Raw genomic sequence first — 22202 nt, 5'->3', positions numbered from 1 at the left:
ATGAACAAACCACAAGTTTTATGTCATTTGAACAATATATGCAAGAAAGTAGTACAAATTTTCATCGATGAACTCAAATTGGAGCATTCTAACGTTTATTTTACCACTATTTCAAGTCCCTGTCCCCCATAAATGCCTATCTCTGCCCCTTATCAGCAGCAGTATGTGATGAAATCAGATGCGAAAAAGTGAAAACATATATAAAAAATCAAAACTATGTTTTGTACCCTGGTTAATCCAAATCTTTTTGTAAGTTGAGTAGCATTAATATTTCCTTTGTACAGACTGGTTAGCAAGGCATTGATCGACTGGATTGCCTGAGGCCATGTGACAAATCAATGGTAGATTTAGGAACTGATTTTGAAATCTGAGATTTGGGTTAGTTCCATTGGTTTACGTCTCACTTCCATCACCACCATGAGAGGAAATACGAATGTTATTTTACAACTGAATTTTCTATAGTAACAGAAACTTTTATCATGCTCTGTTTGAGAACAAAGCTTCATTAGGAATGAGTTTCTTTTCAATGTGTTTTTGAATATATTTTCATGACCTCTTAAATTATAGATATGTCTGAAGAAGGTAACAATAATCTTTAGTGTTTTGATTCCTACAAGGCCTTTGATTTAAAACAGGATGGCATCTTGGTTAATAACAAAACTCATTCAAAACCAACCTGACAAATATTAACAGATTAGAAACTGACTGGAAGCGGTGATGAAAACATAATGATAGATAAGAAATCAACCTGACTGAACAGTCATGTTTCTGTGCATTTTCTGCATAGGGAAGAACAGTTGTTTCTGTACTATTCATGTGTTTCTGGGGATTTGTTTTTAGAAACACCCTGGGAAATCAAATTGTTCCCAGTAAAGTTTGCAGATGCCACAAGAACTGTGATACGTGAAATGACAATGAGCACAGGTCACTGGGCTCACAGAGATGAATGTTTTAGTGCAGCGAAACACGGGGACAGACATGGAAGAACTACAAAAGGAGGTCATAGAAACAGAGCGGGGGCTTACCATAGGAGTGGTGGCTCTGAAAAAACACCCACGTTGTGGCAGAAAGTCGCCTGAGCTTGGGTCCCAGCCTGAACTGTGGCCAAGAAGACTCATTTAGGTATATAAACAAGAATATGAAGTGCTGGTAGAGAAGTGATATCACCTTTGTATTTTGTGCTTGTGTGGCTGCTACAGTGGGGTTTCCGGGTCTGGGATTCACACTTGAGTAAAAAGATGACAGATTGAAGAGGGCACAGAGAAGAGCCACAGACTAATTAAAGGATTAGAAAAACATGCTTTCTGCAGAAAGACTTAGGAGCTCAATTTATTTAGCTTATCAAAGAGAAGGTTAATGGGTGATATGATCACAGTCTCTAAGTACCTACAAAAGAAATAAAAATTTGATAATAGAGGGCTCTTCAGAGCAGGAAAAAAGATTTAACAAGAACTAATAGATGCTAGGTGCTGCAGTGAGACAAATTCAGGCTGGAAATAAAGCACGATTTTCTTTCTTAAACAATGATGACAGTTGTTCACTGACATGAGTTACAAAGGTGCCAGTAAGTTTTCCATTAGTAGACTTTCTAAATCAAGGTGGAATGCTTTTTTAAAGGACATGGTCTTGTTCAGTCTCTGTTCCCAGACTTAAGGAAGAAATTAAGATAAAGTTTAAGAACTGTATTAAGAGGAGTTTATACCAGAGAACCACAGTGGTAGCTTCTGGATGTTGAAATGATGATGAGGCATGTATTTCTTTTAAAGGATCAGTCCTATTGAATCTGAATACACTGGCTGCAGTTTGGCAAAGGCTTAAGGCTCACCCAGTTCCTGAAGGCTTATCACCGAGCATTCTTGTTTTAATGGGACTACCCACGTGGATCAGCACTAGCATACTCAGTGCTGGGAGGGTGAAAGCTTTTCACAGTGATAGTAAGTTAGGCCAGCACTAAAACTATTTTCTAAAGCAAGTCACTTGGAGGATGTTTTCCTGATTTGAGTTTAGTGGTCTGCAGCTGTGGCTTACTGTGGGGCAGCAGGAGCCTGCTGCCCCCATGGCTGAATAGAGGTACCTGGCAGTGGCTGGGAATACCCTGTCTGCTTCCTTGATGGCTCGGCACAGCCTGCTTCTCATCGCCTTCGGCACTTGCATGGGCTGGCAGCTCCTCTGGCATGCTTCCTGGGCACGGGCTGCTTACCTCTTTAACAGAAATGAGGCCTCCCCAACAAACTCAGCAGTGTAAAAACACCTCTCCAATGCTTCTAACACTGTGTTAAATGGCACAATATTGATGCTTTCTCTAGTGGTCCTATATCTGCTATAGGCTTTTACAACCTTTCCTCCAGCCCCAAACTCGCTACTTCAATAACCCAGGACACTGATATAAGTAATAAAGTAAATCTCATGCATGTTTCCGTGTCTCAGCTTTCCTATCACTTACTAATAATTTGGACTTAATTCAGAGGTGTGCAGTATCCCTTCCTTTGTTCTTGCTCTGTCTATTCTGCCTTATTCCATACAGTTCCTTCCACTTGGGCTAATTTCCAGGCTAAAGGGGCTTGCTTTCTCTGTACCTCTTTTTCCACTTGAAGCTCCCTGTGAAACTATGTGCATCTGCTCCAGATCCACACAGCTTCTGTAGTGGTAAGGGACAGGATGAATGCTTTGGTTTCACTTTTATACATTAGATCATTATATTTATATATTAGATCAATATATAACTTCCAAAACATCAGCACCCACTAAGATGGTCAGAGAAAAGACAGTTCTCCTGACTTCAAATCATGGTACCTACAATTTCCATTTAAATGGTTGGTCAGAAAAGCTTACCTGCTATCCACTGTGCTGGTTGAACAAGTCTGTGACGTGACCATGATTAGCAAATGGTAGATTGTACACACACTGAGACCTTCCGTTTAATAACTCTACAATATCAAAAATAGAATTCTAGGGAGATTTCCCAAATCATGTTAATAGGGTCCTGAATCATCTTTGCACAGCAGTCCTTATTAAACTATCTTTCATTCCTATTCTTTAATGTAAATGGGAGATTTCAGTGTACTCTTCTCTGGAACTAAATTCTGGTTAATGATATGAAAGTAGCATTTTGTATGCAAAATATATTTTAGCCCATGTAGTCTCTTATCCACAGCTCATTCTTCAGAAAGTTATTTCTTTGGTAAGATGCCTGTAATTTAGTGGAAGTAATAACAGACTGTATGCATTTTTCTGGATTTTTAAAATTCTAATTTAAGCGATAAGCAATTTATGCAATATCTTGAGGTTCCTTGACACATTGGAATTGAAACAGGAGAAATGGAATGAAATGACAAATCTTTTCTGTTTTCTTTTTCTACCCTTGTTTATGATTTTTCACTCATCAAGTATTTCTCAACATGTGGTTTTCAAGAAGCAGGGTTTGATTAATGAAGTGTCAGATACAGAGGATGTCATGAAAATTTTGGCATTTATTGTTTGCAGCATTTAAATTAGCCATAGTATTTCCAATATTCCTTATTTATTATTTAGTATAAGCTCTGTTACAATAAGTGTCAATGTATAGCAAATTTTGATCTTTAGACATCTACTGGAAGTTGATACTTATACAAAAATGATACAGCTCTCTATTTTCCAATACCAGTTATGCAGATTTGCCATTTTTATGAAAATCCTTCTATTTTTGTAAACCCAAGGCAGGAATTTTTTTTTTAATAGAAGATTTCATGTAATTTCATTTATTGAAGTAGCCTTTCCTTAGCACTGCTGATAATTTATTGTTTTCTGCAGGTTGTAAAAATTTAAGCAGTAGAACAATTTTTTATAAATGGAGTGCTTGCCAAACTACCAAAGCACTAATGGTTTCTGTGATGTAGATGCTCATATCCTGTGTTTATGCCATCAAAATCATTCTGCCTAGGGTAACGGACAGCTACCAAAGCCTGGCTAGAATTACATTTTTGGCAACATCAGCAAGTAAAATAGTAGTTTAGTTATTAATTCCTTATTTGTTAATTCCTTACTTTGGGCCTCTGAAAACCTGTGTAATAGATAATGGATTTAAATTTTATCATGTCTCCAAAAAAAAGAAGGCACCCGCCAGGTCTAATTGAACCGGGAACAGCTCTGATGAGAGCCACTAAAGTAGGATGATTCTGGTAGGGTTTTACTCTGGATTTGTGATTTCCTATTGGTATAAATAGTGGATATTTTCTATTCCTATCCTCCTTTCTTTGGTGTACTTACGTGTCATATTTATGAACTGGTTCACTCCTGTAGAACCGTAGGGAGATTTTTCACTTTCGATGCATCCCACTTGAGCGTCAGTCTTGGCATTGTACTCCGTGTGCTAGCAGCTCTACAGAATGCTGAGTGGCTCTTATATTAATGGGACCTATACAAAAGGAGGAGGAGAAAGAAGGATGTATTTAATTTAAAAGTAGTGGATTGCCTGTCTTTTACATTGTATCCTTGAATAAATTAAGGATAGCTCCCAGATAATGGTGTTTCTTGCTTGTTGTTGAAGAACTTTTCCTTACCCATGCTAAAAACATAACCCTGGCTTTTACTACGCTCTCTTGTTGTGTTAGTCTCGTCAGAACGTGTTGTACTGTTTGACAAAGCATGCGCTGCTTTCACCATACACAAAACAACACTTTAGTCCAACTACGTCAGTTGAGACGCTTGCAATTCAAGAACTGGATGATACCGTTCCTATATGGTGCAGAGGTCTTTGGAAATCTTCCCTGCGACTTTTCAGCAAGCACTTAATGTGATTCAAAATGCTCAGGGGTAGAATCACAGATGTGAAGGAGAGCTGCTACGTCATCCGTTCCATTTTCATAGGAGCTCAGGCTATAGTCCCTTGGCGGCGGATGTATCCAGCATTATATTCACACTACATTTGCTCTCCAACAACACTCCAGAGCTGGCAGCAAACACGCCGTCCTGAGAGTTCTTTAAAAAGCATAAAAAGAAACAATGAGTCTAGACTCCCCTTTCTCGCTGATTAAAAAAATTCCTGTGTGGGTTTTTATGCTATTTTTTAGTGATGTTTTAAATAGCCATTTAATTATATTACCTCTACTGAGACATCTTTGTATGTGTGTGGCATGTGAACCCTGCGCAAAGGCGTACCCTGGATGTCTGGGTTTGTATGTATGCCTGAGGAAATACAGATTGTGGAATATTTCCTTGAAGCTAATTAATATGGCTTATAAAAACAACAAAAGCAAAGAACAAAACCCTAACTCTTAAATTAAGCTGGCTGTTTCTCTGGTGTAGATTATATTGCTAATATAATTTTTTTCAATTTATTGTACTATTTCTTTGGGCAAATCATATTTAATTCAGACTGTCACCTGTGGGAAGTTGCTGCAACAAATTCAGTGCTACAATTTAAATGCCATCTTTTTTTTCCCTCTCTCTCTCTCTCTCCCCCTCTCCTCACCTCCCCTCCCTTCCTTTCTTAGGCAGCCAAGGGCAGTTTCCACTTACACAGAATGTCACGGTTGTTGAAGGGGGAACAGCAAATTTGACCTGCAGGGTCGATCAAAATGATAACACCTCCCTCCAGTGGTCAAATCCAGCTCAACAGACACTGTACTTTGATGACAAGAAAGGTAAATTGTTTCCTGAACTCATGGTTCTGCATCATTTTTCTGAGAAATAATTGTTTAAAACCCTTTCCACCTCATATTCTAATGTGACAATATTTGCTAGGAATAAATGTTCTTAGCTCTAATTATTAAATAATCTTTGGGTGGCAGGTCACTCACTGAAGTGCTTTCTTGTGTGTAAAATTTTATATTTAGGGAAAAGAATAATATTTGAAATTTTTATTGGAAGTTGATCTGGTAAACATTGCAAAATATCTTGGGAAAGTATTTGTGAATGATGAGAGGTTGGCAAGTCCGTAAACCTTTTAACTTGCTTTAATTATTTTTTTGTGTGTGTATGTCTATATGTATATGTGTATATTTTGCTTCAAGTGTACTGGAGTTTTGTTTGGTTGTTAGTGTAGTATGTAGCGGCTATGATAAAAGTATTTACTGTAACAGCTAATCAAAATTACTTCTTTATACATAAATACAAGAAAATGCCAATACCTTTAAAAAAGGGCATTGTCAGTGCAGTAGGTTATATTTCTAAGACTTTTGTCTTCATCTGAAATGAAAAAGCAAATAATTATATTTTATATAATATAATGTTAACACAAGGGTTACTTTAGAGTCCATAAAGAAATGAAAAATAAAGTTATGTGGAATAAAATCTCAACCTTGCATCAGAAATGCAAAAGCTTTGGTGTTGATTTCAGTGGTACAGAAGTTTAGCAGTATTTTATACTTAATTCTTACTTATTCTGAAAAGTGCTATATACTGTGGGGCGTAATTTAACAAGTGCATTTGCTCCTCTGCTTAAAATTAAGTAAGTGCTGTCCAAATGCTTTGCTGAATGGTTACGAGAGTTTACAACACCTTGCAGGACTGAGTTTCAGGAAGTAAATGCTCTGTGGATCTATGCACTTGAATGGAAGTAAAGTCCAAAACCTGTCATTTTATACCTGCAGAAGCTGCAATCAAAATATGTTTTTTGCTATTAATGTAATGGTTGAATACAATCTCCTTATGGTGTTGAAGTGGTTCCTTTCTCTTTTATCTAATTTCCCGTGTAATCATTTGACTTGTAATTTCTCTGAAATTGTAAGTACCTTTTGAATGTAAGGCTGAATGTGAGAGGTTTATAAGGTACAAACTTTTGCGTCCGAAGTCCAGTCCTGCAGCCTTTACTCGTACGGACTCCTTTATTTTATCTCTAGTGTTTAGTGATTTGGGGTGGGTAAATAATGTCTCCAAAAGCAGAGAGAACTCATCTGTTGATAGAGGAGATAAATACTTGCAAAATCTCTATCTTCTGTAAAATAAGTGACATTTTAAAGGATGTCAGGAAGCACACAGGAGGACTGCAAATACATTAATTTTAACTATGTAACCATTTTGCTATGAACTTAATTTGCTGTATACCTTAGATAAATCTCTACTTTTAGAAAAATAATTAACGTTTGTACTACTTTTTAATATAATGAAATGAAGCAACAAAATTTGAGTGGCTTACAGCATAGTAAGTACTTAAAAGCAGTTTATATTCCCCACAGGAAATGTGAGGAGTTGAAGTGTGTAAACTTTAAGGGAGCATACTCTTTATTGAACTTTTAGCTCTGTCCTAAGACTCTGAGGAATACTTGAGGATTAGTTTATAGAAGGATTACTGTGCATCCATCATACAGGAAAATGTCTAACATGATCAAGAAAAAAGTTAGGTCCTTCAAGCAGAGATATTTAATCTTTTTACACTGACAAAGCTTTGCATTCTGCCTGTGACATTTCCAGACCTTTGTATACCTAGGGGAGTGAGCAGTGTAAGTCCTATATGGAAACCTTTCTGCCATTTCTCAAAATAGAATTACTTTTTTTTTTCTGTGTGTGTATGTTTATGTCCTTAAACGGATACATATAAGAAAGAGATTTCCTTTACAAAGTGATGCTTTTGATACTTGCATTATTGAGCCTACATGGAGAGAATATTTACTAGTTCTGATATCTTGGTGATACTCTAAATGTAAATGATAGCAAGTGCAACTGAAAAGGCTTCCTCCCTCTCTTTTTCTTCCCCACTTGTCCCAGACAGGCATACAATTTGACTATAGAAAGCAGCTGTCTAGTAGATCCAGTCATTCAATTTAATTTACTGAGATCAGTGCCTCAGCCAAAGTCTTTCCAAACATGTCTCTTAGGGTTAGCCAAAACTGACCTTCAGATCTTACTTCTTCTTTCAGCATCATGAAAACCACTGTTTAATAGTGTTTCTCAAACCCTGAAAATTCAAGCAAGCCACTAAGAGGGAGCCCATGGTGTAGGATTAAGTTCTGCATAGGAAACAGAAACAGAGGGGAACTCCATCGATAGAGTTCATACCCATTAGAGCTAAGTAGCTCTGGATATTACCACTTTTGAAATCAAACTAAAATCATATTCCTTTAACTTTACCACCTTTCAGTAGGTTGCTGTCTATGCATATGCTCAGAAGAATAACATGCATAGGAATGAGAATACATTTATGACTAGAAGCATTAAAAAAAACCAAAGAGACATTTCTATTGGATTGTTCTATGTTTTAATAATTGTGAGAGATTCAGGTAACACAATGAAGGAAGTCAGGAAAGCATCAAAAGAGGGTCTTTGCTGCAACAGCAGCAGAGGAAGATGACAGCTGTCAGCATGTGGCAGAACAAATGCCAAAAATAGAGCAAATTGTCCATGCAGTGAAAAACCCTCTCCACAAGACTCTCCTTGTTGAGACTCCATGTTTACTTCTTTCATAAGCAAGTTGGTCCTCCTCTCTTGAAAAGACGTTTTCTGACAGAAGTAACATTTGGTGTATGCTAGCAGAAGCAGTCATTTGGTCAGATGGGAAGGAAAGTCTGCCTCTGAGTCTTGTGCCTTTTGACAAGAGGTTTACTATTAGTCTCCATTTTATTCCAAATGGATGACATACACTATAAAAAGCACATTCATGTCATTTTGCTCACTTCTGAACAGTGACACAGTCATTGACACTGAGGTTAGGAATCCTATTCTTCTTTTTTCCAGTTTAGATAGTCTGCATAAGTATGGAAGTGGCACTTAGTTGGCACTGAGCCAAATACAATGCCGCTTGCTGTTAGTGTTACCTTATTCTTCTGGTTCTCTTTACATACTATCATTCTTGCATGTTGTTAACTACAGATTTTGCTCAGTTCACGAAGGTTTTATGGTTGGTAAGGGAACCCCCCCCCCCCCCAGCCATGCAAACACACCAATTTAATACTTATGGAAGGTAAACTTATGAAAAAAGGACCATATTTAACTTGAGACATTTTTGGAACCCAGCCTATACAGTCTTGAAATGATATAGGCGGAAAAAGAGGAGTAGAGTTTTCTTTTGGAAAGGACAATGCTATGAGTTTAGCATGTGTGAGACCACAGTTCAGTGGTGATTTTCAGGTCCTCATCATCTGAAGTAGAAGTTTTATAATGTGTTGTAATTTTAAGACTAATATGTATTTGATTCATTATCATGATGGAAGTGGGAGAAAGGAAATCCAAAGAGGTTTTCCTTTTCTTCTGCCCTAACTGCATTCCCAGTACATGTCTTCTGTAGGGAAAGTGATATTTTGCTAGGGCATCTATTACTAAACACTTTTTTGTAATCCTGGTTTGCTTGCTGTTATTAGTTGGTAAGTTGTACTGGAAATTGCCTTAGCAAAAAAAGTCAAATGTGACCTATTTTCCTTGGATAGACATGATACTGGAGTATAAGAAAATGAGTGTCCAATAGCAGAGACAACTGTGCAGGCTCCTTCAGTGTCACAAATCTTGTCTTCATTAGGATTTTAACATGTTCTTCCTAGCAAAAATTGAGTGTGAAAGTCCTGAAAGAGCATACACGCATGCATCATGCCTACCTTAGGAAAGTAGGTTATAGCTTTATTCTAATAGCTAAGCAAGGTAAAACATTAGCTTCCCTCCAAGTCTTATTTTGACACTCTAAAATGTATTAAAGCTGGAATGAACTTCATGATTTTTAACACATGCTAGCTAAAACGTGTGAAAATAAGTACACTTGATCTCGTGGATGTGGTCTTACTGATGAGCTGTCATCTTCAGTATAATGTTTCTTTGTTGTCCTTCCTTGTACCTCGTCTTTTCTTCTTCCTCCAACCTGTGGCTTCAAGGACATCATGTATCCATTTAATTTTTAACTGTTAAGCTATTTCATTTGAAGCATAAAATCTTTACCTGACAGTAAAAATTAAAGGGAGAGTCAATTCATGAAAATGGATAAATGATCTTAATCTTTAATTGGCTAAAGAAATCTTAACAGATCCCCCTCAGGTAGCTTTGCCCTCCCTCCACCCCCTCCCTGGCCTCTACCCCAGACAGAATTTTAAAGATTATATCTTCCAGGAAAATATGAATTCATGACTCACCCTGAACAAGTTCAAATTCTTTGGAAACAGATGCAAATTGCATGCTGCACATGAGAGTTTCTCCCTACACAATTTTCAATTAAAATGAATAATTACCATAGGAACCTCCCTATCACTTTATGCACCCAAGTACCTATAATTGTATAGCTGCCTTTGGAAGAAGCACAACATGCAACAATGCAGAACTGGCAAATATGATTTTAAATTAATAGAGGTTATTTTATTATATCTTCACTGGTGGTACTTCTTACGGATGTGAAATGGGCAATGAACAGTGAGGCATAAATATAAATGCAGATGTATATCGAACATGTTGTACCATGGAAACACGGAGATGGTTAATAAGGAGAAGACTTAAAAGAACCTTCATTCAGCTTGCTATAGCAGCCTTTTTTCCTATTCCCTTTTGGTAGGGGATATAGATACAGACAGAGCGGGCCATTGAGTTATAAAGCACAGGTGTTGCTCCTATGTACTGTACAACTGAATGATGGCTGTTGATGCTGAAGTAGTTTGATCTTATCAGTATAAAAATGTGCAATGAGACTATTAAAAAAAAAAAAGGAAGAGAGAGGATATCTGCTACATCGTTTTTTCTCAGTCAGGCAAATGAAACTGGGGAAAATACCTGCTCTTTACCTTAATAGGGAGTTGGAGAGTCTATTGATAATAAAGCATGTGCTGTGTTGACATTGATTGTGGTAAGTTTGCCACAAACCAACAGACCAAATTTTTGGTGAGACACATGGCTGATGCTAATCATGAGGTCATAGCACTTTCATGTCTTACTAAAAGTGTAGCAAGCACATTCCAACCTCAGGATTATTCATCCTTCAGCAGCAGAATCTGTTTCTTTAGCTGACCTTTGATTATGTTACATGCAACAGTACTTGGCATTTATCTAACTCCCTATCACCTTGAAAGCTTTCAGAGATAGTGCTGTACTAGGCATGGGTTATGAGAGGGCACCACACTTGCAAAATTCCCAGGAGCTTCCCGGCTAGCAGAGTGTCTCAGATGAACTTGCGGAAGCGTGTTTGGGTCTCTCAGCTGCTCTTGTTTCCTCTCAGAGATGGCAGTATAACATTAGTACTTATGGGCGCGTTTAGAGATGTTTCTGATCAAAACATCATGCCTTTTGGCATATCTAGCTCTAGTATCAGCTCCATGAAAACAGCTCCTAACCTTTTTCTTTGTCAATATAAAGACACACTTAGTGACATCCACTGTGCGCAAGGGACAGGATTTTGGCAACATGCCATGTCTATCAGTTCAGAAATAGTCATCATTTAGTGCAGATGATTTCTAATTCTCACTGTAACACTATCAAAACTAAATTTTGTGATAGAATTCTCTAGAAGGCTAGTGTTTCCTGGCATTAAAGTCCTGGCTCTCTCAACGTTGTAGATGCTGCTTCTTAGTTAGCTTTATTTACCTGTTTTCCTGTTTTGTGGAAGCCAGACTCAGAATACTTGAGATCAAGTGTAACCCCAACCTGCACCACGCTCTGATGTTTCAGCCTCAGAATCTAATTTATATGAGCAGAAGCATTTGCAAGTGGCAAAAGTGATTTTAGAAAAATTCTGGGGGAAAATGTTGAATATATTTCCTGTATGCTGTTTAGCTGTCCTAGTAAGCAGTTGAATTTAAGATGCAGGTACACACAAACAGTCTTCAGACAGAAGAGGTGGCTTGGGCAAAACAGAAGTCAGAGACAGAAGCAAAGAAAATAATGTGTCTTTTTGCAATAGAGAAGTCAATAGGAAGTATGTGCTTTTGATTATTTATGCAGACAGGGAAGGGCTGTTATCGGGAGGACTGAGAGAGTCAGCATCTGAGTAATGTGAAATCAAGTAGCAATGATGGATGGACTTAGGTCTCCATCTTCACATGCTCTGTTTCCTATTGAATAATTGAGTGGAGATGGTGTCAGACAGTGGATGATGAGCAAACCTAACTCCATCCTAGGGTACACGTATAAATTAGAGATTCACTGTTCCTTAGAGTTTAACAGACCCATTCAATAACATAATACCTTGTAGTAGACTTATGACATATCTTGTAAAGCAATGGGGAAAATACAAGAAAACTATATAGAGAAAAATTGAAGTATGATTGGAAAACTTAGGGAGAAAGAATGCAGGGGGTAGGATTTTCTTCTTTTTTCTTTCTTTTTTTTCCTCAGAGCTGAATAGCATTAACTTATAAATGCCTTATATAACATTTGACAGGTTTCTAGCATTTAAAGCAAATTTTAGAAGATAAAAATCTAGTTTAGAGTATAAATACCTTTTCATACAGAGCTTTCCATGAAGATCTTTTAGACTAGTTCTTCCTACATCTTCAATTAACTTTAATTTTTCATTTAGGTCAAGTCTGTTGATTTCACAATCATAATACAGGGCTACTATTCGTAATTGCCTGGCTCTTATCTTTCCCTGAGGCCCATGGTAGGATGTGTAGGGATAGACAACTTGGGCTGAGTATTTCAGCAACTGTATGTATTCCTGTTTGCCTTAGTTCTGAGCTGTGAGTGGGAAACCAGATACAATGATTTTGGATATTGGTTTCTTAGTACTCTGAGGGAAAGGAAAAAAGGCTCTTTAGAGCTTTCAAGATCAAGAAGTGTCTCGCTGGATCCTCAAAAAGCAAGGTATCAAAAACAACTTGCCACTTTTGAAAGCCAGAATGCTTGTATTTGTATATCTTTAAAGAGAGAACGTGATGAAGGAGAACAGGAGTCTGTTAAAATATCTTGGCAAATTATTTTCTGCATGAATATGAAAATTATATCTTAAAAATGTGTAACAATACATTAGAATAATATTTCAGTGTAATAAATTAATGGAACTGCTCCCACTTAGAGCATTTATTTTTTCATTTCTTAGTAATATTAAGGGAGTAAATGAGCATATTGTAGAGATGGTCAGAAAGTGTAGGAGTTTGCATTATTTTGTGCTGAAGTGTGGTATGTGCGGAAATTAAGTTTGCCAGTACGCAAGCTAAATGGAGAATGAAACTGATACACTGGAATATGATGAAGTGAAGCAGTAGTTATGATGACACTGCTAAGATTATTTTGTTATGAAATTTCATGATATTCAGGCTGGTGGCTTTTTTTGTTTTATATGCCAAAGAATCTTCCAAGGAGCAAGAAATGCTTTTTTTGGTGGTGGTAGGAGGAGGAATGGGAAAAGGTCTTATACCTGACCTCTCTACAGTAGTTACTTGCATGTATGATATCAAAAATTTCCTGGGGTTTCAGAAAAAAATGGACCTATTACATTAAATTCTGAACCCGTTTTTGTGTTCGAAGCAATTTAGAGCAAATGATAGTGAGGAACAATTTGAGGGCAGAGAAGGGCAAGTGAGTCAACCTATTGGTTGACTGTGACAGGCAGTGATAGAGAAGCAGTAGTGCTCAGCGTTGTACGTAGAATCATAAAAAAGCTGAAAGATGGCAGAAAGACACATTTTGTTTTTAATCAGGAACACAGTGAATAGTGTTCCTTAGGGAAAGCGAAGGTGTCCTTTTTAAAAAAAAAAAAAAAAAAAAAAAGAAAGAAAAAAAAAAACCTAGTTGACCGGCAAGAGCATTGTTATATTGCAACCTACTCAGTGCAGTAGAGTCATAAGGATAAGAGAACTACCAGATGGACCAGAATCCACATGTTTTGTGGTATATGTGATTGTTAAATCCAAGAAAACTTATTGAGGGGAAAAAAAAAAGAAGAATGGCTTTGCAAAGAGTAGCTGATGTTTGCAGGGCTAGTGAAAATGATGATTCCTCAAATGAAAACATTAGCAGCAGTGGAAAAACAGAAGTTTAGGTATTTTAAAAAGGCATATCATGTTATAAAGAAGTGGGCAATACTATAGAATAAAAGCATTAAAAAATATATAATTAAGAGGGAAAGACAATCGTAACCCAATCAGATGCCCAGCACAGAAAGATGTCATATATTGCATACAGAAATAAGAAAAAATACAAAACACAAGTACATTCATGACTGTGCATCTGGATGACAAAAGTCTAAGGTGGATAAAGCAAACGAAGCAAAATACATGGTAATGTCTGCATGGCACAGCGCAGTGCCATGAAGAGACATCTGGGCTAGCACTTAAGAAGCCAGCTAAGGTGTTGCTGGCAGGTCTTTTCCTGCTTCCACAAAGTTCCTCTACACAATTTAGGTCAGCCAAGAAGAATATTTTAACTGGGGAAAGCATTGCACTGAAGTACTTCTGTGGCTTCTGGCATGCATAGTAACTACCTTGGATATGTCTATACTGTATTGCACTGTGGCCTGTAGACATGCATGCTGGTTTGCTGTACCTTAACACACTGAAAATACAAGGTTCTGCAACACATTGGCTAGTGATATGGGAAATAATCAATCAAAAGTGGACTTCGAAACAGAAAGTGAAATCAAATGCAGTATAATCACAGCAGCCATAGACTAACAGCAGGTGGTACAGTCCGTGCCGTTCCAGCTGCTTGTAAAAGGGTTAACCTGAAGATTAACTATCAGTCTGAATTAATTGCATGGCCTTGCAACTGCTGGAGGAATAAAAATGCTGCAGTTCAAGGAGAAATGAAGTCCAGAAGAGTGATTCAGAGGAGGCTCCTTTGACAACATATTTTTAGCGAATTACCCAGCAGGCTGGAAAAACAGGAGAGGATATGAATGAAGGACTCCTGTATAGGAAAATGATAAAGGACTAAGAAAAGCAGCTTCTATCAAGGATTCTGAGTGAATTCAGTCTGAGTGAACTGGATTCCAAACCAATCCCAGAAGCAGGTCTTACGGCATAATTTTACCTATGGCCTTTGAACCTTGGGAGATCTGGGATCACAGCTTCTGTGGACAGAGGAGGGCCTCTTGGCTGGCTAGACCCTGTGGGTGTTTCCTCATCGCTCAGTCCCCAGGCCACTGGGGCAAGATGGCAAGTTCACACAATGTTGTCTTAGCCAGGCTTAAGTGTTTATTAGCTCAGGTAGAGAAACTATTCCTGAATTAGAGGCTGGCTGGCATACGACCAGTGTGAACGTGTCTGCACAATGTTTTCCTTCAATTCTCTTTTCATATTTAGTAATAATGAAGACAGCTTGGGGTTTTTTTCACTTGTATCATGGATTTACTTTTATTTAAACTAAACATGGAGAAGATAGTACTAGAGGCTCACTTCTAGCCACTCTCTGTGTACCACAGGAAGCCTTAATGTTGAAGGGCTGGACTAAATGTATAAAGATTAAAATAAAGTTCAGAATTATATTTCTTTTTAAAAGTTTCCATAAAAGAAGCCCATGTTAGCAGGTACCATGTACTATAAAGGACTGAAATGGGAAACCTTAATTTTGCTTAGGATGAAGAGCTGTGTAGAAACAGATGATTAAAAGTACATATAATCTGGTCACTGAAGCAAATCTGTGAAAGACACTCACTGAATCTGAATTGAAATTATTAAATACTTGGCATACATTACAGTCAGACCTTGTCATGTGAATATAGATCCCATTATATCACCCAAAATAGAATGCCTTATGTAAATTTCAGTTGGCAATGGAAAACAAATTAAAGCTAAATTTTACCAGATAGTAAAATCAGTGTTATCAAGTCAGTTAAAATGCTAGATGATTGGTTTATAGGAGGATCACAATATTAAGGTCAGGCAAGTTAAGTATTGGAATATATCCACAGATTTATATAAAGGCAATGAATATAGGCATTCATTCTGTCTGGACCTAAAAATATAATGATTTTCAATTTCTGGGGTTGAAGTCAAACATCTCCTAAGTCCAGCTAAATAGAAGAAGTGCTAAGTTCCATCTCTCTACTCCCTTTCTGGTGGAAATGTTTAAGGAACTTTCCTTCATGATTGTTTCAGCACAGAAAGTGTAACAAATCATCATGTCCCAGATCTTTAAGGATCTGTGTGCAGAAAAGTAATTGCTGATGAGCTGCTGATATGGGGCGAAAATCCTCAATAACTCAGTGAGAGACTGTGTGATGTTCTGCTGTGAGCCAAAGAAAATAACTTTAAATCAAACAGAAACGAGAACTGAATCAACCTGAATGAGATTACTTACAAAGGTACGTACTCTGAGTAAAAAGAGCTTGAGGGAACACAAAAACCAAGAGGCAATTGTGTAAATCGAGAGACAAAACCAACAAACCAGTAATTCACAGGGAATTCAAGGCATGTTAACTGATATTTTTTTAAAAAATGTAATAGCTAATCTACAATAAGTGACTGATAATTATAACTGTATTATTTGTCACATATTAATGTGCTGTTTTCAGAATGCTACTTAAGGAATATAAAAGAGTAACACTGAGATGACTGGGAAGAAAAAGCTTTCAAATTTTAAATAAAAACAAGACATGAGTTAAGTATATAGACTAACAAAAGTATTTTCAGAAAGAAAAAGTAGATGTGAATTTCCATCATGGGGTCTGAAAATCAGAAAAGGATTTTTTGTATACAGGAGCTCTGTTCAGGCTGCATCCCAAATGCCTTCAGGTTTGGTGAGATATGGGCAAACTGTGGAGAGCAACAGTTAGCTTTCCTTACTTGAATCTCAACTTAACTATTGAAGCAAAGGTTCATCGATAGTCTGATCAAACTTTTTAAATTGTAACCTGTCAAAAGCTATCATTGCTTTACTTCTGTCTATAGCTTTATTATCCAGTAGCAGTCTAAGAGAGTATGATATAACTACACTGACAGCTCAGGTGCATATGAAATGCAAACAAAAACATCTACAATAGAATTTCCGTTTCTCTAAAATAACATTTAAAGGAAAAGCTATAATATCATCTTCCTAGATTTTTCTTCTCAAGCAGACTCTCTGGTGGTGGTTCAGTTTCCATTAGTAAGATAAAAGCTTGGTTTATAAAATCTGCATTACAAGATACAGTCCTAGCACATCTGTATTTCTGTGTTTTACTTTTGACATGGACCTATTTTCCCTTCTGATATTTTTTCAGATTTTTTGGTCTGTTTTGAAACCTAAAAATCAAGTGGGTGTCATCTGTATTCTTGCCATCTTGAATGAAATTATAACATCTCTCTGCGCAAATCCCAGCATTTCTGTCCTAATACTGTGGTTGTACAGCTTACTAACAGAGAGAAAAAAAGCCTGTCTAAGTTGAACCATGCTAAATGAATATGTCAAACTTGATTGGACTTGCATGAAACTGTATGTAATATGGGTAAGTATTACATGGAAATAATACTTGTAAATGATACAGATAAGTGCAGGTAGGACTTGACATCTGCCTTATTCAAACGAAGAAAAACTTCAGCTACAAGGGCAATTCACAGCACATGACTGTGGGGATAGGATAGTACCTTTAAATCCTTTTTACCTCAGTAACGGATGCAATAAGTGGCATCAGCCACTAAAACAATAGAAAACTGAATAGTGCGCACCTCTGTTGCATTGTTTGTACTAGAATCAAACAGTTTTGGTCTTGCTTGCTGTTTGAATAATTGAATGGTAAGCAAATTTTTGCTCTATTAAAAATATATGTGAATAATTCAATCCTTTAATAGTCAAAGGTTGCTAAAGAGAAGCACGGAACAGTCACATTCCATTTCTTTTAACAGCATGGTAGAAAGTTTTTGTATACAATTAATACAGTGATCATCTGAAAATGAAGGATAGGGTCTAAGAAGTAAAGAATTGCCTCTGTTGAGTTGAACCATGAGGAATTTCTGGAAGACTTACAATTGTATTGGCTCATTGCTTAATCAGAGGGCAGAAAGATGTTCTCAGTAGGTATTCCTTTCTCTAATGAAAGAGGTGATTAACCCACACCAAACTCTGTAAGTTTTTTTTTCTCCAAGTACCTAGCAAAATTTTATTTAATCCCTATTTTTGGTACTCTTCAGCTGCACAGTATGTTCTGCTAGTATATTTGATAAGGGACATTTCTGAACATTTTTAATTTTTGAAGAATAAATTTTTATCATTTTCATACCCTTGTGAGAAAACCAGATGAGACTTGAAGACAGTATAAGGACTCTGACAGCTGAGCTCTTGGCAAGTCTAGTAGCAACACTTTCAATGTCACTGTCTTTAATTGTCTGTCCTGCCCCACTGACAGATGTTAGTTAAAGGTATTGTAGAATCAGCAGCAGAAGGGAATTTGCTGTTTCCTCATATGGGAACACTTGCAGTTGGTAACCATTCCTTTCTTCTGCTTCTGTTATGGGAGTGGTAATATCTAGCACTGGGAGTTAACTGTGAGATTGTTTCTTAAGCCACCGTTGCTTATTCCTTCAAAGCCCTGATGTTGAAACTCTTCTTTACAATCCTCTTGTCCACCTGGGGAACTATGTTGGCAGTTTTGATCCACTTGAGAAGTAGAAATGTCAATTTAAAAAGTCAGACTTGTATGTGCAAGAGTCAGAGCTTTCTCAGCAACCGTCTCACAGATGTGGAGTTTTCTCCCTGTGAAGATAAGCCAGGATTGTGAACGAGTATTCTTTGTGAATGGGTAAGTTTCCCCTTAATAGCATTTTAAAAATAGCCTATCATTTTCTTTCTACAGTTCATAGTGCTTTGGTGCTGCCTCGTCAGTTCATTACATTCCTATTGCTGTCTTCCCGCAGCCGGGCGTCTCGGGACGGGGGGAGGTGGGAAGGAGGGGTTAACTCCTTCTTTCTATTTGTCCACAATATGCAGTCTCATACTGAAATTGTTCTTGCACTCAACTGGAAGGATCACCTTAGAGCTGAGGCAAGCAGGGCTTTGAAATCATTCAGCCTGCCGTTTCTCTGCCTCTGAAGCTGAGCAGTCCGGGGGGCTACGTCAATCTCTATTCAGCAGTTCTTTAGTAAAGTATTTGAGAAACTTCAGGGGTTCCAGTGCCTCATAGCTACCAAGGATTCTCCTTATGTGATTTGTAAATCAATTTGTTGATCACCAGTCATAAAAATAGGAATTCAGTTTTATTTTATCAACAACTACCAAGGATTCAAGCTCCAGGTGAATGATGCGTACCCAATCTTTCACCCTGTGGAGGAAAAGCATCTGTGTACAGCTGTGAAAAGGTAAAGTCTGCCACAGTGAAGTCCAGAAAGTATTTGAAAAAAACACTACCAGACATCTGTACCCTCACCTTCTGTAACAGGCATCTTCAGTCATCAAGACATCTCGCCTTTGTCTGCCTTTCAAATGTAGCTCCACATTCATGATGTGTGAGCTTCTTCACTCAACTTGTTGGGCATTGATAAGAAAAACCTCCTCCTTTTTTTTTTTTTTTTTAATGCTAACCTGCCTTCGAACTTAACATCAGTAAGATCTGGACTTTCCGTTTTGAAGGAATTATCATCATTTTGAAATTCTTTCTTTCAAAATGTGACATCATATGTTGAAAATCTTTTTTGAAAAAGAATTTTTTTGGGAAAATTGCCTAGGATCAACAAAAACATTTTGTTTCATTTAAAAAAAGTTTATTTCAATTCAGTTTTTTTAATATGAAGTTGAAATGAAAATATGCCATTCCAATCTTATCGGAGTGATTCATTTTGCTTTTAAAATGAAAAGTAGAAAATGACACATTACTATGTCAATTAATTGGTTTAATTTTCAATTAATAATCTGTTTTTCTTTTACTAATTCCATTCAGATCAGTCCATCTGCACAGATTACTTAGAAAAAAACAAGGTTATTTTCATCTGTGTTCACTGGCTTCAAATTGAAGACAGGATTAAATTTAGGTTTTGGTTTCATCTGCAAAGCCCTGCCCTTACCTGGGAAGTAGTTCACACACTCATGACAGGTCTGATCTGTTGGAGCAGTGGAAATGTCAGCTTCCAGAATCAGGTTCATATGTGCAAGAGTCAGAGTTTTATCTGCAATTGGCCTACAAATGTGAACTTCAGTCCCTGAGGAAATAGGAGAGAGGCATGAACATCAGCACTCCAGAGCGAAATGCCATCAGACTAATCCATTTCTTGGAACAGCTCTTCCCATAATGGTGCCACACAAAAAAATCCCCACCCCCTAGCCCAGTGAGACCGTACTATCAAAGCAATATCCAGTTCTTGCAGAGGGGAGATCTAGCTCTTGGGCTTGAGAGCTGTGAGCTCGGTCCCTTGCTCTGTCGCAAATTCCTTATGGGCTAAGACACATTTGCGAACATGTATCTGTAGCTAATGAATAGATGCCACTACAACATAATGTATTGCCACATAGCGTTATTTAGTGTTCTACAAAGGTCTGAAAGCAGTATAGCCAGATCATTTTGAATTCCCTTTGTGTCATTTTTCTGGTGGGGCTCATTTTTAGTAGAAACAGAAGCAGAAAATGGCAGCTGCTGCTTCTTCATTGGGGCAGCTTAAGGCTATTTCTGCTTATTTCCATAACAAAAGCAGCACCAACAGGGAAAAAGAAAGCTTACAAGTCCTCAAACTATTTCTCTCCTCACTCATTAAAAATTAGTACCTTGGTCACATCTGTGCTCTAAAACAGGAGAGAAGAAAAATAAGATGCTTTTTCGTTTTAATGCTGTTTGCACTTTCCCTGCTTTTTTGCTGACTTCCTCTGCTCCTAACCTCTGAGGAAATTAAAAATGCAGTATGAAACATGTTGTGGTTTTGTGTAAAATACCTCACTTTTAAAATGTTAGACTTTCAGAATTCAGATTGGACTGAGGATTGAAGTTATCAAGGAGGTGCATACTTCCACCCATTTATAGATTAAAGTGTGGGAGGAAGCAGAAAGACATTTTACCTAGTCCTGCAGACTATCTCCTTGCTTCGTTACTCACATTATTCTCCATCTGCCTGTGTTCCGGTTAAGGCGATGTAAGAAGAATTCATTGCAAACATTCCTCTCTTTCTGTTCTGTCTCTGCTACTCAGGCAGGAGTTCATTGCCACAAAATGATGCAAGGCCACATCAGCATGCAATGCTGAGGCTCCCAATGACAGTCATAAACTCTTTTCTATCGTGTTTTATTTGAACCACTGCTTTTGAGAGCCTGCATAAGAATTCAGAAAAGCTAATGCAACTCAGGTCAGCTTGTGCTATTTCCCAGATTTTTAAGCCTGGATGAGTTTAGACTCATCCTCCAGATCGATGTGTCCTAAAGTGTATATCATTTCTTTTTCAAAAATGAGAGGATTTACTGTCCAAAAAATGTCAGACTTACTGCTGAAGAATTTAAGAGGCAGTTCTGTGTTTAACAAAATGTGCTGGCAATGATGTTGTCAATTCGTAATGAAGTAAGTTAAGGATTCCATATGAAATCTATCAAGGTGTTGCAGCTTACTGAGGGAATGTTTTTCACACTGGTCAGTAGTAAACCTACTTTGTTGAAAAATTCAACACCTATTAATATAGACTATCTCTTTCAGATTGTGACAATCTTCCTCTCTTCTAAGACAGCTAAATAGCCTACGTCTGTAATTGTGTTCTCAAACACGGGAGAGAACAGCAAAGGAAAAGAGCAAATGGCAGTGATATGAAAATGTACTTATTCATTTTATTTGCTGGGTAACAATTTTCAAGAGGAGAATAGATATTCAGGTATTCATGTTTTGTAGCTGATTCCTATTTCTTCTTCTATCTTTTTAACTACCAGCAATAAACAGATATTTTTAATGTCAAACTGATCAAGGCACAGTAGATCAGAATCTTCCTTTAAGATGTAATAGAGGTGATCGGGATTAATTTCTTATTTTAAAACATGGAAATTACGCTCCATGTCTGAGAGCAGTATGTCACCCAACCCTCCCCCATCACCACCTCTTAACTGTGTGATAAAAAGGGCCTTGCATCTCTCTGTACGTGCGTGACATGAAGCAGATCTATTTGGAAAGATTTAATAGGCCTGGAATAGAGGGTAATAGAAATTGAATTGGTGTAATTTATGTGGTACTGGCAAAAATATGATCTGGGAAACTTCAAAGATTTTCCCTTCTGCAGTGGTTCAAAATGAACAGACACTTTCAAATCACATTCCTGCAAGCCATATAGTGTCAGCATGCTTTTTCAGAGTTGTTCTGGATTTTGTGAGTATGTGTGTATTTAATTTGAAATGTTAGAAGCAAGTCATTTTTAGCCGGTATTGCTAATGATTGGATTGCACTATCAGTTATCTCATGTTCTTTTCTTCCACATGTTCCCTTATTAATGTTTGAATCTGTTGTCCAGTTCCAA

The 22202-nt window shown here is 37.4% G+C and overlaps 1 protein-coding gene across 4 annotated transcripts in view; it reads left to right on the top strand.

The window, feature by feature from the left end:
- The window catches only part of CADM2 (cell adhesion molecule 2), a 675129-nt gene that overhangs the window by 484855 nt on the left and 168072 nt on the right, over nucleotides 1–22202 (top strand). For all 4 annotated transcript variants that reach the window (XM_026093288.2, XM_026093287.2, XM_026093286.2 and 1 more), the window contains one exon: nucleotides 5472–5621. In XM_026093288.2, the coding sequence (XP_025949073.1) occupies nucleotides 5472–5621 (150 nt within the window). The remainder of the gene's footprint in view (nucleotides 1–5471; nucleotides 5622–22202) is intronic.

This window comes from Dromaius novaehollandiae, chromosome 1 (assembly GCF_036370855.1).
Source record: "Dromaius novaehollandiae isolate bDroNov1 chromosome 1, bDroNov1.hap1, whole genome shotgun sequence".
Lineage (NCBI taxonomy): Eukaryota > Metazoa > Chordata > Aves > Casuariiformes > Dromaiidae > Dromaius > Dromaius novaehollandiae.
The sequence above is the reverse complement of the archived record's forward strand: the minus strand, read 5'-3'. Positions and strand labels throughout refer to the sequence as shown.